The 18,842-nt window shown below is 39.1% G+C and overlaps 1 protein-coding gene across 3 annotated transcripts; it reads right to left on the bottom strand.

Annotated features, from left to right (window-relative positions):
• Positions 1–204: 204 nt before the first annotated feature.
• LOC117430388 (tyrosine-protein kinase BTK) lies at positions 205–18,525 on the bottom strand. 3 transcript variants are annotated; one of them, XM_058989340.1, is made up of 19 exons: positions 18,389–18,506; positions 13,835–13,894; positions 13,261–13,429; positions 12,407–12,511; positions 10,968–11,049; positions 10,335–10,460; positions 9,661–9,737; positions 9,183–9,376; positions 8,291–8,353; positions 7,030–7,084; positions 6,751–6,830; positions 6,089–6,216; positions 5,614–5,688; positions 5,067–5,238; positions 4,274–4,490; positions 3,400–3,464; positions 3,059–3,177; positions 2,498–2,655; positions 205–1,713 (listed from the first exon to the last, which is right to left on the bottom strand). In XM_058989340.1, exons 3-19 carry the CDS (start codon positions 13,399–13,401, stop codon positions 1,636–1,638), a joined length of 1,935 nt encoding a protein of 644 aa, XP_058845323.1. In that variant the 5' UTR covers positions 13,402–13,429; positions 13,835–13,894; positions 18,389–18,506; the 3' UTR covers positions 205–1,635. The 3 variants fall into 3 exon arrangements, with proteins under 3 accessions (XP_058845323.1, XP_058845324.1, XP_033906272.3); XM_058989341.1 differs by having other exon boundaries at positions 9,183–9,373; XM_034050381.3 differs by lacking the exon at positions 13,835–13,894 and having other exon boundaries at positions 18,389–18,525.
• Between the last annotated feature and the right edge of the window lie 317 nt (positions 18,526–18,842).

Raw genomic sequence — 18,842 nt, 5'->3', positions numbered from 1 at the left:
GGTCATCATGCATTTGCATCTTCCATATGTCCCCTTATAAAGACTAGAAGAGAGCTTTTTTTATCTGTCCCTGTATGAATCCTGAAGTGAACCCCGGTCCTGTTGTTTCACTCACCCCTGTCCTCTCTACAGAGAGAAAGCAAGTCAGTGCTGTCAGCGTGTTGCTTTTCAGCTCAGTTTACCACAGTCTCTGAATGCCTTGAGAGTATTTTATACCATCTTTATTTACAGAATATTTAACATCAATTTAAACATTTTATGAGGTTTACAAATTACAAACATTTAACATACTGTACACATATGAAACTCACAATACGTCCGAGGAACATTGTGTAGATAGTATATATAAAAAAAACACATTTATGGCAGAATTCAATATAGTCACTTCTCTCTCTCTCTCTCTCTCTCTCTCTCTCTCTCTCTCTCTCTCTCTCTCTCTCTCTCTCTCTCTCTCTCTCTCTCTCTCTCTATATATATATATATTGCTTTGTATCAAATGGTGCAAAATTGATTTTTTCAAAATCAAATTATTCACATTTTTTGTGTACCTACATTACCTTTCTTGTTTTGAGTGTATATGTATATATATATGTAGGTGTGTGTGTGTGTGTGTGTGTGTTTAATGTATCATTCAATTTCCGTTTATGTTTCGATCATTATTCACAAGGGGCAGCTTCTGAAAAATCGTTTTAAAGCTGTGGTGCTTTTATACATGCGCACAAGGGCTGTGCAACAAAACAAGGACATTATTTAGTGATTGAAAGGATCATAGTAATACAGTATTATACAAAACACACATAATAAGATATTAAACAGGTAAGAAATGTCACATAACATAACCAGGCAGCAAACAAATTAGACAATTGTAATATTCTGGCATAGAGATGGCATAAAGTAAAATAAATAACAAACAAAGTAAAGGTAAAAAGACAAAACTTTTTTTTAAGTGAACAGAATTTTTCAGTATTCTTTTTGTCTTTTGAAATAACCTTATTACGTGTTATTCCTCACGTAGAGTATATGTGCATATGTAAATTTTACACCTATTAAAAAAAAAACAGTACTGAAGCTGAATGAATTCAGGGTTGCCAGGAAGCAGAACCAAACGTTCTAGAAATCAGCTTGGATCACGTAAAAAAAAAAAAAAAACACCTTTCTATAGTGCTGGGTATCCACAGCTACAGTATTATAAAACAGACTATCTTCTACAAAGATGTACAGCAACATTGTAAAGCAACTTGTTTGGGGTTTTGAAATATTAAGTTCATCTGATACACCAGTGTAACCACTAATATGCCCTTAGTGGATGAATGAAACAGGCCTATATCATTTAGAAATAACACTTTGAACAAACGCAGTGTTTCTGACATCAGCTGAGACTAATGGTGTAGCAGCTGGACCAGAGATTCTTGACATTTTTGAGGTTCTTATTTTAAATAAATATGTAGTATTCTGTAACACTTAAAAAATATCGCAATTAAAAAAAAAAAAAAAAAAAAAAAAGATATTTTATTCACATGTATCCTGTGGAGTATTGCAACTCCATCTGTGCCTCTCTGTGTTGTAGACAGTTCATTACTGTGGAAGTGTGTTAAAGTGTCTCATGAAAACACCAACTGGTCTGGATCCCAGAATTCACTCCTCCTGGAGCTCATACAGGAGATCCTGGATGTAGGAGACAAGCACCTCGAAGGAAGGCCTATCCTCAGCTTTCTGGAAATAATGAGGAAAAACCAAATCAATCATTTTAAGAACTAGAACAAATAGAAGGATTGTACATGCTTCCTTATAACTGGTATATGAGAATATGAAGGAAATCGGACCAGTATTGAGGGATAATTTAAAATCTTATGGAGGGATTTTTTTCTGTATTATTGCTCAAAATTTATGGTCATTTTACCCGAATCAAAATAAAAAAAAACCTGCTCTGAGCTTTCAAGACCTTCCTATAAAATACTGTGCAGTCCAATCTGGATGCAATATAAAGAATACCTACATTTGTCATCAAAGCAGCTAACATACACATTTCATTACAAAATGTGGTTACCAGACAGCACTGTGTGTTAAGTTAAAGGTCATAGAATCTATGAACACCCTGATGGGATGGTCATTAAACATGAGCTGGTCAGCAGTAGAAAGTTTACTTCAACATCCAATTATTATTATTATTATTATTATTATTATTTATTTCTTAGCAGACGCCCTTATCCAGGGCGACTTACAATTGTTACAAGATATCACATTATACATTATACATTATTTCACATTATACAGATATCACATTATTTTTACATACAATTACCCATTTATACAGTTGGGTTTTTACTGGAGCAATCTAGGTAAAGTACCTTGCTCAAGGGTACAACAGCAGTGTCCCCCACTGGGGATTGAACCCACAACCCTCCGGTCAAGAGTCCAGAGCCCTAACCACTACTCCACACTGCTGCCCCTCAATTGCATGCATTTCTCATATCTTTGAATATAACAATGTAAAGACCTCATGCCAGCAGTCTTGCATGATTCTGTAGACCTTCTCGCTGGCTTGCTGGGGGCGGTACAGGCGATAGCCAGCTATGAGTTTATCAATGATTTCTGTGTTATTGAAGCGCTCGAAGGGCATCTTCCCCAGGGTGTAGACCTCCCACATCAGGACCCCTATGGACAACACCACCTCATTACAACGAAAAGCACAATCCCAAACTCACCCATCTAGGCTTAATAAGATGTAACTGAGTATGTTACCTGTAAAGTATGTCAAACTAATTAAGCTCATTCTAGAACAGAATAAAACAGTCACATGTTTTTGGGAATAGAACCCCACGAAAAATCTTCACTGGCCTTTCCAGTATTAGGGCTGGAACTAGGCCGGCATGCTGATTGGTTGCTTCTTACCACTGTGCACCTCTTTAAAAAGGTTATGGATGCATAAAATAAGGACCTGTGACATGTAATACCTACTGATTAACTGTTAACCTTTGAGTTCGATCAGTATTATTGCACTTCTATCATTACTGGTGAAATAAGAAACAGCTTTTTGATTTTGAAGGTGAGCACTGACCAAAAGCCCAGATGTCCGATTTGCTGCTGAACTTGCAGTAGAGAAGGACCTCGGGAGGTGACCAGCGGACAGGGAACTTTGTCCCAGCTGAGCTGGTGTACTCATCATCCAGGACGTACCTGATTAAGAGGAGAGAGAAAGGAGGGGAGCAGCTTTACAGGACTGTCGGATGCACTGCATAATCCACTCCAGAGGGAGTTCTGGGTATACAAAACAAATAATACTCCACAGTTAAAAGTGGGATACACAGTATCATTCATTCTGTACTATAGCAGTCTGTGTGATCATCACGTAGCAATATACTGACAGTGTACACATAAAAAAAATGAAAATGAATGTACCTGGACAGACCAAAGTCGGTCACTTTGACAGCCCCATAATCATCCACCAAGCAGTTTCTGGCAGCCTACAAAGGGACCATAACAAAGAGAACAGACATAAAACTGGATACAAAGGAAATGCATGTAAAGAACAAACCGACAAGGAAATCGCTACCATTGTGGCTGTTTTTCTTTCATAGAGGTAAAGCACGCATAAGGCATTTTCTTTATTGTTTTTCTTTAAGCTTTATAGTATTTGCCAAAAGCAGAGAACTTTGTTAAATTCAACAATGTCCATCCTGCTTCAGCACGCAAGACAAAAGTCTGAAGTCGCGTTGTTTTTTTTTATTCTGTTTGTTTGGCTATGCTCTCCTTCTTAACCAGATTCCATTTTATTTGTAATGAGCCTATGGTTACATGCATTTGTTACTGCCGATTTCTTTAAAACAACAAAATACAATTCCCCCAGTGACCTTTGACACACTGCAATCATTTCTGAGTTTGACCAAGTTTGGAAAAAAGCACTGAAACGCCGGCTAGCCGTGGGTGCCGAAGCCTGTAGCTCCAGGCAGTGCAAACGAGGCACAAATCTACTCCCAATGGAAACACTCGGTATTCCATGTGGTCCCGTGGTTAAAGAAAAGGGCTTGTAACCAGGAGGTCCCCGGTTCAAATCCCACCTCAGCCACTGACTCATTGTGTGACTCTGAGCAAGTCACTTAACCTCCTTGTGCTCCGTCTTTCGGGTCTTTCGGGTCTTTCGTAATTGTAAGTGACTCTGCAGCTGATGCATAGTTCACACACCCTGGTCTCTGTAAGTCACCTTGGATAAAGGCGTCTGCTAAACAAACATATGATAATAACATATAATAACAATAACCAAGAAGCTTCTCACCAGGTCCCTGTGTATGTACTGCTGGGACTCGAGGTAGGCCATCCCCTCGCTGACGTCCTTGCACATCTCCAGCAGCTGTATGGGTTGGGGCCTCTTCAGGGTCTCCCGCAGGTAGGAGAGCAGGCAGCCATTTGACAGGAACTCAGTCACAATGTAGATGGGCCTGTGCTTCGTGGAAACACCGTACAGCTGGACCAGATGGGGGTGACGAAGCTTCCTGATGGCAAATTCAAATGGAAATCTATTTATTTAACCAGGATGGGGCCCTTGATACACTTTTCATTGGGTCCTGGCAAGAAGTAACATTATAAAATCAATGGTCCAAGTCAGTATTTACTGGATCTGCAACCCTGGTCAGATTGAAAATAAATATTTCTGAGTGATTTAAAAAGACATCGTGAAGAGGCTGTTTCAATGCTTGAATGTAATGAATTCCAAAGTGACACTTTGGCCTAGATCGGATCTCAGTTTGGGGATTGTAATAGTAGTCAAGAAAAGGGAACAGGCCTGTTTATAACAGGAATCCTCCAACCTCACCCTAGTTCAAAGATAAGATTTATTATTTCGTCTACAGGGAAGCTCCAATTGCCCATTCGTTGTTTGGATTTGATAGGATTTCAGGTAGTTCCTGGCGTTGGAAGAATCGCCTATGAAGTCCCACACATACTATTACAGTCCCTGCCCGGGACAAACCTGGCAAAAGGAGAAACGTTATTCTTGGGTGTCTGTCTGTACACCTCTAGGTTACTGAGACCACCCCTTCATTGGGTCCTCAGTGGAAGGTGTAACTTACATCATGACCTTAGCTTCCTCAATGAAATCGTCCTCTGACATGGAGCCTTCTTTGATCATCTTGATGGCCACGTCATGCTTGCCTTGCCACTTCCCATACTTCACCACTCCAAACTGCCCATTGCCGAGCTCCCTTAGGAAGGTGAGGTGACGTGGGTCAATCTCCCATACCCCTACAGACACAAAAACAAGCCCAACTCAAAACGCTGGAATCTGCTCTGCGCCTGTCCTGGCTCAACCTGCTCTGCAGCCTTAATATCCTGTCTCAAGTTTTTTCTTTTTTACAGACAATGGGTTCATCCAGTGAAAAAGGAATGGGATATGAAGCTTTTCACATCCATGATTCAGTTCAGTAGCGATTCAGTAGTTAAGATTGTAACTGAGAGTTAGTCATTTAGTTTGAAAATGTATCACTTAGTTCCAGCTGAGGATAAGCTATTCCTTGCTAACAGATAGTTACCCGCTCAGTCCTAGTCTGGCCTCCTTGTTTAGGACACTGATCTTCTGGGACATTGCTTAAATCTCCAAGAACAGGAGGTTGCACTTACCATATCCTAATCCAGCTGTAGAGGGTGCATGGCGCTGTCCAACTGCTGCAACATGCCTCAGTCTGCTTACCATCCCTGGAAACAAAACAACAAGTTTTTCCCCGTTTCTGTTTGAGATCTCTTAAAACACCCCTTCTTAGACAGACAGTGTGACTGTCTCCCTCTTGTGGCTGGAAACAATAACCACAATGGCTCATCACGAGTACTGTATCTGAATCAAATTCCAGTCTCTGTCACGTAAATACACCTGTTTGAATCATTCTGCTGCAATAGGCTTTCTGCTTTCCTTGAAGTCGCAATTGTTTAAAATAATTCCAGTAAGTCTTAGCTACTGTGAATTAAAATAACATGGTAAGTTTCAGTATATAAAAGTTGCATTAGATTTTTTAAAAAAGCAACGTTATTTGAATCAGTAAATCAATACAAAAAAAGCTGTCCGAATGTAGTCTGGGGTCTCTTAAACACGGTGCTGTACCTGCGGAGTTGTGTTGATGGTAGTGGATCAGTTCGGGGATGGTGCCAAAGCAGTGCTTCTCTGCCAGGTAAAACTGTCCGTCCTGCGTGGTGCAAATGTTATAATGTCTGCAATTCCCCCCAGCCTCCCTAGAAAACCAGAGTCTCTTGTTATTAAAGCAATAACCAGAACTCTACTTATCCCTGAGGAGCTTGATGTATTGAATGTGCTAAGCTTTACTGCAGTGTAATTGCATTCATTAAACAGAAGTACTTCAATCCTAGTCGGTCTTACTGCATATTCAATAGCCATTGTTGGTACTTGTATCCCCTTCTAAAAGTTTACCACAGTACATTTGCACTGTAATTTAGCAGTCTTCCCATGGTTACACGATGCATTTCACTTTTTTTTTTTTACAATGGTTTGCCAAGTTTTTTTAAATATGTTTTCCCATGCTGCTCTAGGCTTTACGATGTTTACTTATGCTTTATTACTCTATTCAAAACCAGTACTGTATATTCCTGAATCCCTCTCTCTCTTTGTGTCCGGTTGCTAAAGCTGATTTTAGTACATATAGCTTTTGCGGTTTGCTATCTGTCTGTCTCTCTCTACTTCTGGTTATCTTTATCTGTTTGCTTGTCTCTTAAAAGAAATAAAGTAAGGAATATCATACATTGACTTACCCAGAAGCTTTACTGAACACAGAGACAGTGTATTTCCCAGCTTTACTGGAATCTCTGACTAAATATGCTCCTTCTTTGTTCTAATAAGAAAAAGAAAGGTGAAGATAAACACACATACAGAAAACTGTATCAGTGTCCAGTCTGCAGTGCAGACTAAACCACGTCTCACAGGTGCTTTGACTTGACAGCAACAGCTCAAAGCAAACCCCTCACTGAACAACACTCACAGCAATGCAAATGAACTTAAAATAAATGCCGCTCGCCGTTTCTAATACCTACCTCTTGTTTCAGAAGGTTTTCAGCCTGACTCCTGTTCATGCTTTTGCAGTACCATCTAGCAAGAGAGCAAACCAAAATCAAGAGGTTATGTAGAGTAGGACACATTATTCAGAGCTGAGCCTGGCATCTACAGCAAGTAAAGACTGTGTAGAACCATGATATTTAGGGTGCTGATAGGTATTAATAACTGACTTGAGTCATTCATTAAATATTGTTAGTATTCAAAACATAGTGAAAAACAGTCGTCAAGCACATTTACAGATTCATATTAATTTAAGTGTTGTTTATAGATAGCTTATGTCTAGTCTATATTTGACTTGTGCGTTATCCATTTATAGCTGACTGCTTTAGCAGGGCAATGTGTCACCAGAGCTCTGTGGTACCTGGGACTGGGCAAACCCAAGACAGAGCTAATATGACCTTGAGAAAAGAATTACAGCGGGGAAAGATTTCTCTCATTCTTTCTTGTATATATTTTTTGTCATCATGGCAGTGATATATTAAATATAAAGAATGTAATTCATAATCATCCACCACAGTAACTGAGAAAAAGACACTACAGATGTGTAGTACAGAAAGAAATGACCTACCAGCTGCATTGAAATTGATACCCAAGGGACTAAAGGACAGGGTCAATGAGATGGGATTTTTGCATACAAGCGGTGTCCAAATATGAACTATTGAATATGAAAGTTGTTTCACTTTTAATGGAACTACCCTACACTATATTTGCAGACATATCTATTTACTGCCATTACTTTTTTTACATCGGTACCCTATGTAGGCCCATTTTGTATGTGAGCTCCATCTTTAAACAGGATCACCTTTTAATATTGATCACATCTAAACAGCACACTGAAGGCTGAAGTTGTTTAAAACTCACACTAAAAATGGCTGCAAACTAGAAAAAAAACAAAACAGTGGGCCTACACACTGTAGGATTCAATACACACGTGTTATTAGCACATTGCTTTTCTAGAAGAAGATACAATTCAGGCTTCATACCAGCCTCTAAGTTAAATGCCAGGGGTGTTTATTGGTACCAGTAACTTTATATGGTGTGTTTTTTCCCAATAAAAAAATAAATATATATATTAAAAAAACACATGCTAATGACAATGTAGGATAAAAGCTAGCTCGTTTTTTAACTAGTGCAGTCAGCATTTTTCAAGTGCTGTGGCTTGTTTCTTAAAATAACTCTACTCTCTTACTCGGTAGACCTTATCATACAGTACTAAACCAAAACCGACTTCATACTTACTCATACTTTTCAAGCTCATTCCTAGCTTCTTCCACATAGTTACTAGGTATGTAACCTTCTTGCCTGCAAAAAAAAATAAAAAAAAATAAAGCAGGTGTAAATTGTGAAAGTGTCATTTGTATGCTATAGGGTAGACATACAGTTTGTCGGTTATTGTTAGCATACCATATGCAAACCTCAGCGTGTGATCATGCAAATTCAAACCGTTATTTATAGATACTGTTTGCATATACTATGACAATCATTTTTAACCCTTAAACAGTATTGAATTGTGAAACCTTGTTATGCAGAATGAAGTAGCCTACAAAACAGCAAGAGAATTCAGTAAACAGACAGCGGGAACCCCCATGTTTCAGTTATTGTAATAATTCTGTTAAATGATCAATATGAAGGCGTGCAGCATTAACAACTACATTTTTACACCTCTACATAGATTTACTAAGCATTTAATCCTGCGTTATATATATATATTGTTAGATTATTTAAAAATGTGCTGAGAACCAAATGGTTAATATAGCTGACCACTAGTTTGCTGACTATCCCTTTACATGACTCTGTCTTTCCCTTTAACCTTCCTTCCTCGTTTCTGTAACTCTTTCTGTTCTTTTTTTCCCCTTGTCCTCTTCAGGTTATTTCCTTCTCGTTCCCTGTGCTGCTGGTAGCAGCATGTTTGGACAGTTCTATAGAGCTGTCCAGCCTTTGTGGTTGAAGACCTGTACCTGGGAGTCTTTAAAGAATCGTACACATTTTTTAAATCTTTTTAAAAAGAACACAAAAGATGAAACATGTATTACTCATACTACTTTGGAAATTGAAAATATGTTTTCATTCTGCGTGGGATAAATGGAAAGCTAAATGCCTTTAGAGAGGGCATCTAAACGGTTTGTCTCACCCGTGTCTGTCTCTGGCTTTCCACCAGTTAGCGTTGGACATATCCAGTATGGTGTACTCCTCCCCGTTGGTCAGCGGCAAGTCCTGTGGGTTTGTGGGAGTATAGTCGTACATCGCCGTCACCGTCTTTTCTGAAGAGGGGGGCGGTGCAGGAGAGGGGGTGGGCTGGGGAGGGAGGGACCTTGATGCCTTCTCCTGGGCAGAGGGTTGAAGACATAAGAGGCTCTGCAGTGAAGCTTGCTCCACAATTACAAAATGCCATACTGCTCCCTTTTAACCCAAGGTTGCAGTGCATGAGCTAAAGCAGCATAAATGGTCAAAACTGCATGTCCGAACTGAGGCTTATTTCCATTTGTCCTGTTGGAGTGTCCAGCATACTGAACCAGAAACTAGTATGGTCTCTGGACCTCCTAATGACATGAGCGGTGTGAAGGCGCAGTTCAGCATACACTAAACCTACAGTTCATGCTGTTCAGTACCTGTCTGACACATGCCTCTCCTTCCTTTGGAGTTGGGGGTAGAGGCTTCCTTGATTTCCGTCGAGATCCTGAGAATTCTATTAAAAACGATTGACATTAGGGAATGGGCATTAGTGACTCGTATTGTAGTATGACATACTTATTTATTAGAAGTATAGAAGGAGCAAATACATTATGTACATATGTAATAATAATTGATTCACATAAACTACCCTTAAAATACATGAAAAGTACTTTCATATTATATAATATTTTGTTTAATTAGCAGACACCTTTGTCCAAGGCGACTTACAGAGTCTAGGGTGTGTGAACTATGCATCAGCTGCAGAGTCACTTACAATTACGTCTCACCCGAAAGATGGAGCACAAGTGGTGAAAACATAACAGCTGAAGCAGCGGGCAACTCCACACATAAGGAATTTCCTGACTTTGAGAGCTCTTAAGAACGCCGCTATTTTAAAATCACTGCTATTGCACGAGGAAGTGGCTGCAATGCAGGGGTTGCTTAGTGCTTTAGTTAATAGTGGTCAGTGGGGATGCAATTTGTTTTTAATTCAGGCATCGAAGCGGAAGAAAGGCTGTGCAGGATGTCAGTTCTATTCCTTATGAGACACACAGGCCCCCTCAGCAGTGTGTACTGTCTAAAACACCTGCTGGGACTGTCCTGCACTCACCGGTTTTGGTCTCAATCACTCTGCACCCCAAGGCTTGCTTTACTTCTTGATGACAGCACAGCCACTGGCCATCTACCCAGAAGCATGGATGATATTTCTGAGCCAGGTCTTTATTGTGTGTCACAACTGCAAACAAATACAAGCAGTAAGCAAATAAATACACAAATACATGCACATCTGTAATTTACAGATATGTTAGGCTAAAACTGCTGATGTCATAACATGTTTTATTCTTGTGTGTGTGTGTGTGTGTGTGTGTGTGTGTGTGTGTAAAATGGCAGTACTTGGATAGATAGTTAACAGTTGCCTAATTACCTTGTGGTTCTATTGCATAATTGCAGCTCCTGTTAGGAGATTATGAAATTGATGACATTATGGCTCAAACAGAGAGTCATCTTATGATAAACTAAAGAGCAGTTTGAGCCAAAATGGCAGACACCAGGGTGCAGTTTCTTCACTTTCTGTACGATACCAGCCTTTTCTGTTATTGCCTGGTGTTTATGGGTGAGGGTTGTGAGTGTAAGGGAAGGAGGTGTCTGTTGTACTGGAATACCTTACAGTACCCAGTTTAGAGCTAACATTGTTATAATCCACTAACATTGCACCAAACGACACAAGGAAGAAACATCTCACGTTGTTTCAGCTTATGGATCCATTGCTTTCGAATATCAGCCGTTTTGGCAAAAATGTAGAGTGGACCTTCGTCATAGACAACCTGCAAGAGGGAAAGGATGGCTGGCAATTGTGAGCTTTGCAGAAGGTATTGTGAGTCCATGCTTTAAGTAATTGCTCCCCGAGCATCACACTTCAGCTAGCACAGGTGTACAAAATGTCTTATTCTGACTCTGCCAGAAGTGTGCTTGTTTCTTGTGTGTGCATGGGGGAAGGTTGTGATAACTCTAATTTCCTTTCTGTTGACACGGCTCACTAATTCCTCCCTCTTCTCTTCTTTTTTTTTACATATCTGATATGACACCAAATGCTATTTTAATTATTATTTGTTATTGTTCAAGTTTTGTAAATTAGCAGTAAAACTACTCACAGCCTTAAGAACCAACACCCAAGCACCCAAGTTATCTTGTACTGTAGTCGTTTAGCAATAAGGACTTGACTTCCTTTTATAATAAATTGGTGCAAACCCTGCACTGGAGCAAAGTAAATCTGTCCTCCGTCTGAGAGGCAGAAACTGAAAGCTTGTTTTTGTTTTCTCTCCAGGCACCCATGCTTTGATTAGAGGGCTGCTCTATTTCAGTTCAAACACCTGCTGAACAGTCACAACAGCCTCAGCCCAGAAACTAAAATGAATGGGGGCTGATTCTCACTTCTCTTATTTCCTACTTCAGCCATGAGCTGTTAAATCTGTATTTCTGAAGAAACAGAGAGTTTGAAATGTTAAACTCTGCACTCCTTGCCAGACCAGACCTGGGGTAACTGACCAAATTCACGAGGAAAACATTTAAATTAACCAGGATGCTGGCTTACCTGAAGCATGACAAGTGGGATTACAGAGTCATACCCTGACATGTTTAATGGTTACAAGAACACTACAAGAGCCAGCATGGTTTAAAAAGTGTGGTACATTTAAGCTAACATTATGAACCGCAGATATGGACCGCCTCTGTCTGATTACATATCCTTAAACTGTGGAAACATGTTTTTCTGTGAACTTCCTAATTCTTGTTAATTCATTTTCTGAGAATGTGCTCCAGTTTCACAGCGAATATAAAACAGCATTATTTTCATGTATATCAAATGATAATAGTAATACTAATAATACTAGTGTATTTCCCAATTCAGCATATATAAAGTTGACTTGGATGGATAGAGCTATAAAAGTTATTGCACAAAGACATCACGCTGTCCATTCAGGGCCACAGGTTAAATAAGCAGATACCAGGTAAGTCAAATATATCAAGGGGAATGAAACCAGAAAAAAACAGACCAATATTAAAGGGACATAAAAGGCAGAGACAGACGCAATTGCAATTGCATAAAATCTGGTTTAAATAAGACATTTAAGCACAAATGAACACAGTTTAAATGAGCAAGACCACCTGTTTCCGGCACAATACCTGGAAAGGAAACATTTTGTCAGGATGGGCGTTCTCCTCTTGCACCACGGTTGCTACATATTTGATTTTGTCAATATCCACTGACCCCTTCAGACCTTTCTTTTTCTAAACAAAACATATACACAAATATTATTAGTAATACAAAAATAGAAACCAAGTTAACAGTTGTACTCACTAATTTCAAGTGTTAAACGTAACTAAAATGCGATACTGTGTATTTTTGATTGGTTACATATTTGTATTATTTTTTTCTAACAATAACATTTCCCTTTAAAAAAGAAAGTGACACAAACCTTACACTGGGGCAAAGTCTGTGTGTCACCAGTCTGGCTTCTAAGCTATTGTTCACGCTTCTGAATCAGATATGTCATAATCGACCAGTCATAATCTTCCTTGAAGTTTAAATAAATCAGGGAGGAGGGATTGAAAGGAGAAGCAGGGCTTCATGACCCTTGCCTTGAATCTCAGTCTAGGCTGGAAACCATAATCCCTTGGTCAGGAGGAACACTATACAAAGTCACCAAAGAACTGAACCATCAGCAAAGCTGGTAGAAAACTTTAAAACACATTGGCGTCTATCCAACTGCTGGGAACAGTTGTGGATCCAAACATAGATGTAATTGAATATTAAAATATTACCCTCCCTGGCATGTTTCATATTGTTACAGATAGATATACACTGCTCCCAGGCACTGATAACATTGATACATAAATGGTCGTATAGTACTGATCTAAACTGTGGTATTTAGATCTGCTACTGGTTAGATCATTTGAATGGACCCCATTGAATTATATCCAACAACGAGGCACTGTGACACCAGAAGAAAGCAGGGCATTTTGAAATGCAGACATACCCCTTTCTCATAATCATAGTCATAATAGGAGATCTTGTCAGTTGTCAGAACAAACAGCCTTTCCTTATAGTTCAGCGGCGATGTTTTCTTCTTTTGCTGGGATCGTTTGAGGAAAATGTCTTCCAATATGGAAGTACTCATTGTCCAATCCTACAGCTTTTGGGTCCACCTGACATGACAGCATACAAGGCCATTAGTCAACACAGAAGGAAGAGAAGCATGTAATCAGATTACTGTTTAACAGGGTAAAAATAAAACAGGTGTGTTCTACGCCACCTACTGCGACAAGGGGCTGAATCTTCCACTTCCCCTTTGTCAAATAGCCCAGTTTAAGGAGCATGCAATACAAGAATCAAGTGTGGTCATCTCTACTGGGCTTTATTCATACAACCATACATAACTATTTTAAAAGCAGAGTGTAACAGACAGTGTTGTGTGATACACTGCCGTTACAGAGTCTATCCCCGACGAGATGAGATGAGGTTAAAAGCGCAGGGACTGTTTCTCCTTATCACACTGCAGCGAACCCTGCTGGCCAGGCGCCCAGTGAGATAAAAAAAAAAAAAACGGACACCTGCAGGGCTGGCCTTTGTCCTCCAGAGGCCGGTAGCTCGTTGACATCCGCTCTCGAGTTCTTGGGTGTAAAACAGAAAGCTGAATCAGTCGTGGGATCGGAGGACGCCCACTGAACATTTTTTCTGAGCTGTGTGGGGAATTGCTGCGGTGAGGGGGGAGGGGGGAGGGGGGAGGGGGGTGGATAAAATCAGGGGCACACTAAATAAAAAATTAAATCTAAAAATTCAGAGGAGCCCGGCTCTGTTGCTTAACCACAATGCAAAAGTGTGCAAGGTTGTTGGTTCACGCCTAGCCCTGTTACAACAGCAATCAATTTAGTAATACAGTATGCCTCACAACTATGATAAAAAAAAACTCATTTGTGTCCCTCTGATTTTATCTTCATATATGAGCTGCATCTGTTCATCATATAAGTGCATCAGCATAAACCCACAGAACCCTGGCGCAGAGGCAGTGCTTCAGATTACATACACATTTGTATCACTAATTGAACCCAAGGCTTTACAAAGTAAAGAAGGACACAGAAGTGCATATAGATTTAGTTGTGCTTGTATTTTGCTGTCTCCCATATTCAACTGCACACTGTAGCAATGCTGTTTCTTAACAGGAGTTATCAGCTACACTGGTTCATTTTCACACAACACAAGGTCTCGTGTTACAGAACTATTGGAATCTCTTCGCAACAACATTCATCAAGGCTTGACAAAGCATTTGATTCATTATTCCATTCATTCATAAACTCAGTTGCTCAAATATACTTTCCTTTGTTATTTAACTAACTTAACCCATTAACTGAGTCTTCAACAGCCTTCTCAACTGGCAGCATATCTGAGCAATGCTATGATTAAAAATGAAAGTACAGATACGGGCTACTGATTTGCATGCCACTGCTGTATTAATAAAAAAAAAAAAACAACTGTTGAATAAGCTTTCCTAATTTGTATCCACCTGTCCCATTTTACCATGGCAACCTGAATTCAAAGCTATATAATGTGCATTAATACGCTTTTACAACAGTATGCTTGACTACACTTTGTGATAAGAGTCTCATTTTGCCCACTGTGCGATTAATACCCCCTGTTAAAAATGAAGTCATGTGATTTCTTTTAAATCTGCACTCCCAACTCCCATGTTTTTTCTTATCTATTATCGCCTGCTGTGGCACTTTTGCAGGTTGTGGGTTTGATTTTCTCCATTATGACGCAAATACAGACTGTGTGGGAGAATCTGGTTTCCAAACTAGTTGATCAGGAAACCTGGTCTCCCTTACCGCAGTGGAACATTGGATTCAATTACCACAGGTGAACCCCTTCATAATATCTTCCACTTTCACGAAATCATGAATAAGTAGTTTTTGATGGTTCAAATCCAGTTTTTTATGCATATTAATACTATCCTGTGTTGTACTGTAGTCATATTCTAGAGTATATATTCTACTATATAGCATACACTCCAACATTTGACAGTTGAAAATAGGTACACTATATTATTATTATTATTATTATTATTATTATTATTATTATTATTATTATTATTATTATTATCAGAAGGTTAGAGCAAATTTAAGGTAGAAGAGCACAAAGTTTGTTTTAAAATAGATATGTTTTATGACAGGTTATATCACAACAAAGCACAGTCACTTTCAACCTAGTACTCAGGACAGTGGATTTCAAAATGGTGTACACCACTATCAAGTTGTGAGGATCTGGTAGCAAAATAAGACAGCCAGTATTATACCAGCCAAATCGGTACAGTTGGAGGGTATGATATATTTATAGTTAGAATCTGCTGAAACACAACTGTGAAAAAGCACACTAGATACATAATGTATCTAGAAAACAGAAAGTTGCTGATATCCCTTATTAGACAGCAGTCATGTTGACCTTATATCTGAACATTAGGGGATATTCCCCAGGTATTGTAGTTGAAAACCCTCTACTGCTTGATCTCAACAGAACTGCATTTTATTTTAGCTGTCTGTACCTGTTGTCAGAGACCATTATCAATGCTGCAAAAAGAAAACTATTTTAAACCCCTAACCATTTCCTGCCTTCTTTACAAACCATTTATCACACTTTCACACTATTAAAGCACTCACACACTCAAGTGTTACCCCTAGCACATTTGCAAATACTCCCTGCACGCTATATTCTACAAAACAGCCTACTGGATTTGTTTCAACACGTGTTAGTCAGAAAGACTGATGGCTGAAGTGCTGCTAAAATTGGGTATATTAGGGTAATGTTTTGCTATTTTAAAAAAGTTACGTCCCTTGTAGAAAAAAGTTTTTCCACAGAAGTTTAAAATGCAGTCCCAATGTAGTTGCATGAGAACTGGATTGTGGTTTCATTCTGACAAAAGGTACAGTTTAAATTTCTTAATGTGCTCTTCCTGTGATGAATTGATGGGTCATACTACTATTTAGTTTTTGAGTCTGATATGTTGGATTAAGGTTCGACCTTATGTGCCAGTATGACCCATTGGCTTGCGGTTAAGTCATAGGGTTAGGCCATTTTAATTATCCACTATGAATCCCAAAACCATATTTCTATTTGTGATCCTAACAAATATATAGAAACAATAGTCAATTTGTCAAACTGTAGCTATTTAAGTATAGTTAAAGCGGGCCAAGACATGTGTTTAATCTATCAACCCAAAGACAGCAGCAGCTTACAACCGAGCAAAGTACACTCAATTATACATTGAAGCAGGACACAGTCATCTTGGTTTCCTCCTGTTGCATTGTGGGACCTGTAGTTTATCTGCAGTGTACCAAGACACAATTAACACCTGAGGCCTACTCTATCAAGCAGTCCCATGTTGGCCATATCTTGACACAGAGCTGTGTGACGCACTGTTTTTTCTATTACTTAAAAAAAGATTTCTGTTTTTTATATTTGAAGACTTTGGGAAACGTTTATAAACTAGTCTTCTAGCAACTGCAGGCTATTGTTTATATGCTATTGGATCTAGTTGCATGAAAATGTAAAAGGGCTGATTTAATTCATAGTCCTTGTGAGTTGTGTACAAGGCAAATACTAGACTACACTCACAGCACCTTTACTGTAAAAAATGAATACAGAGCTCTGTACCAAAGGAAACAAGCACAATTTTATTTGCATACACACACACAAAAATGCTCTGTGTTGCAGTTAGATCTGTATATTCTTATCTCCTGACAGTCCCTTGGGTGTTTCAGGTTTTTGTTACCCAATATTAAGGCATAGTAATTACAGTAAGATTTTAAAATCAACTGCAAAAGTGAAGTAGTGTCTGTTCTATCAATTCTGTGTTAATTCCAAGATGCATCCCTAATATAGTGCATATAAAGAGTTTCCTGATGAAAATGAGCTGAGCAGGTTTTTTTTGCATGTCACTGTGGTAAGTGCATGCAAGAGGAGGCTAACCACGGATGTAAACTAGCAACTGTGTCCTTATGCCTTCAACAGTGAAAGGTCTTATTACTTACTGTGCCTGCATCGGCTCCAAGCACACACAGAACTCCTGAAAGGATCTTATCCCAGCTTCTATCAAATTATATCATTCCTATTTGCATGGAGCCTCTGGTACTGAACAATTTGTAACAGAGATGCTAGGGTCAGATCACCCAAACGAGCGAGATTTGTAAAGAGATTTGTTAATATTCTAATAAAATACATTGATATTTCTCACAAAATGTCTTCCTAAAGCGACAATTGTAGTGTAATCGCCGGAATTCAGTTGACAGTCAAGTCTCATAAGTCAAATCTAATAAGACAAAGCCAACAGTGAGGAGGTTTCTGTTTTACATTCCCACACATTCCCTCACCACCTTAATTTTGCACCAATCTTCACAAAACCTTTGTCATACATGCCTATCCTCCTATAGACGTGCAGGATTGCATTGGGCTGTCATGTGATAAACTCTTAAGGTGCTGTTCAATAATTAAGAAATTATATACTATATTTTCAATGTTTTCTAGAGCTCTGCCAGGCGAGTCTCTGAGAGCCAGCTGGACGGACGCAGTCGATTGTCATGAGATAAATTCAGCTCTATTTATTCAAAATCTCCACAGTTAGCCAAACGACCCAGAGATTTACCAGATTGTCTGTATGGCTATAAAAATAGAAATCAACTCACAAATGGATTTTTTTATGTTTGTAATATACTGTTTTATCCTTTTCTTTTTACAGAAGTGGCTGGATTTATTTTTGAATGCCACCAGAAGCTGTTGTTCTGCATTTTGCAGAGTCAAGGGGAGGAGGAAATTAAAAGTTTCTGAGGGGAATACTGAGGCAACAACAAAACCCCTTCAATAGCACTTAATAGTGACCACAAATAAATAAATAAATAAATAACAACTTCTAATAATACAAAATTATTAAAAGCGCATGCTACTTGCTGAAAATTGTAAAAATGCTTGCATCATGATAACTCTTCCAAACAGAGGACCTGCTTTCTTGCTGCAGTGCACTAATGAGGGCTCCGAACACCACACTGGATAGACTGCCTACTCTACATTAGGTACCCTGAGACTCCCTAGTACCAGGATTGAAAAGGAGCTGCACTTACCTCCACGCTCCTTGAATCCAGCCCACAAGACACCTTTCCGCAAACAAATAAGCGCTGCTCCGTTTTAAGGATGTAATTAATTTAGCTGCTCGAAGCCGGCTGTGTCATGCCTTCAATGTGTCTGTTAGCAAAGTGATAGCGCACCCCTCCCCCACCCTTTAAATAGGAACTTTTTTTTTTCTTTACACAGTTCCCTTTTAGCTTCCTGGATAAGGCTGTTATTTGTTGCTACAGTTTTGCATAGAGGAGCCTCAGTAGATTCACTAGGTTTACAGTGTTGCTCTTGTTCCAGATTGTGGCAGACCAAAAACAAATAAAAACAATAATTCTGGCATTTACTTAAAGATATGCAGAGTAAGGATTCATGCTTAAATTCAGAAAGGATATGGTTTTGTTCCGTATAGAGGACATTTATAGCATTTTAAATACTTCCATAAATATTATCACAGGGGGT

Source organism: Acipenser ruthenus, chromosome 16, assembly GCF_902713425.1.
Source record: "Acipenser ruthenus chromosome 16, fAciRut3.2 maternal haplotype, whole genome shotgun sequence".
Taxonomy (NCBI): Eukaryota; Metazoa; Chordata; class Actinopteri; order Acipenseriformes; family Acipenseridae; genus Acipenser; species Acipenser ruthenus.
Note: the sequence above shows the minus strand (reverse complement) of the source record. Positions and strands in the feature narration are given on the sequence as shown.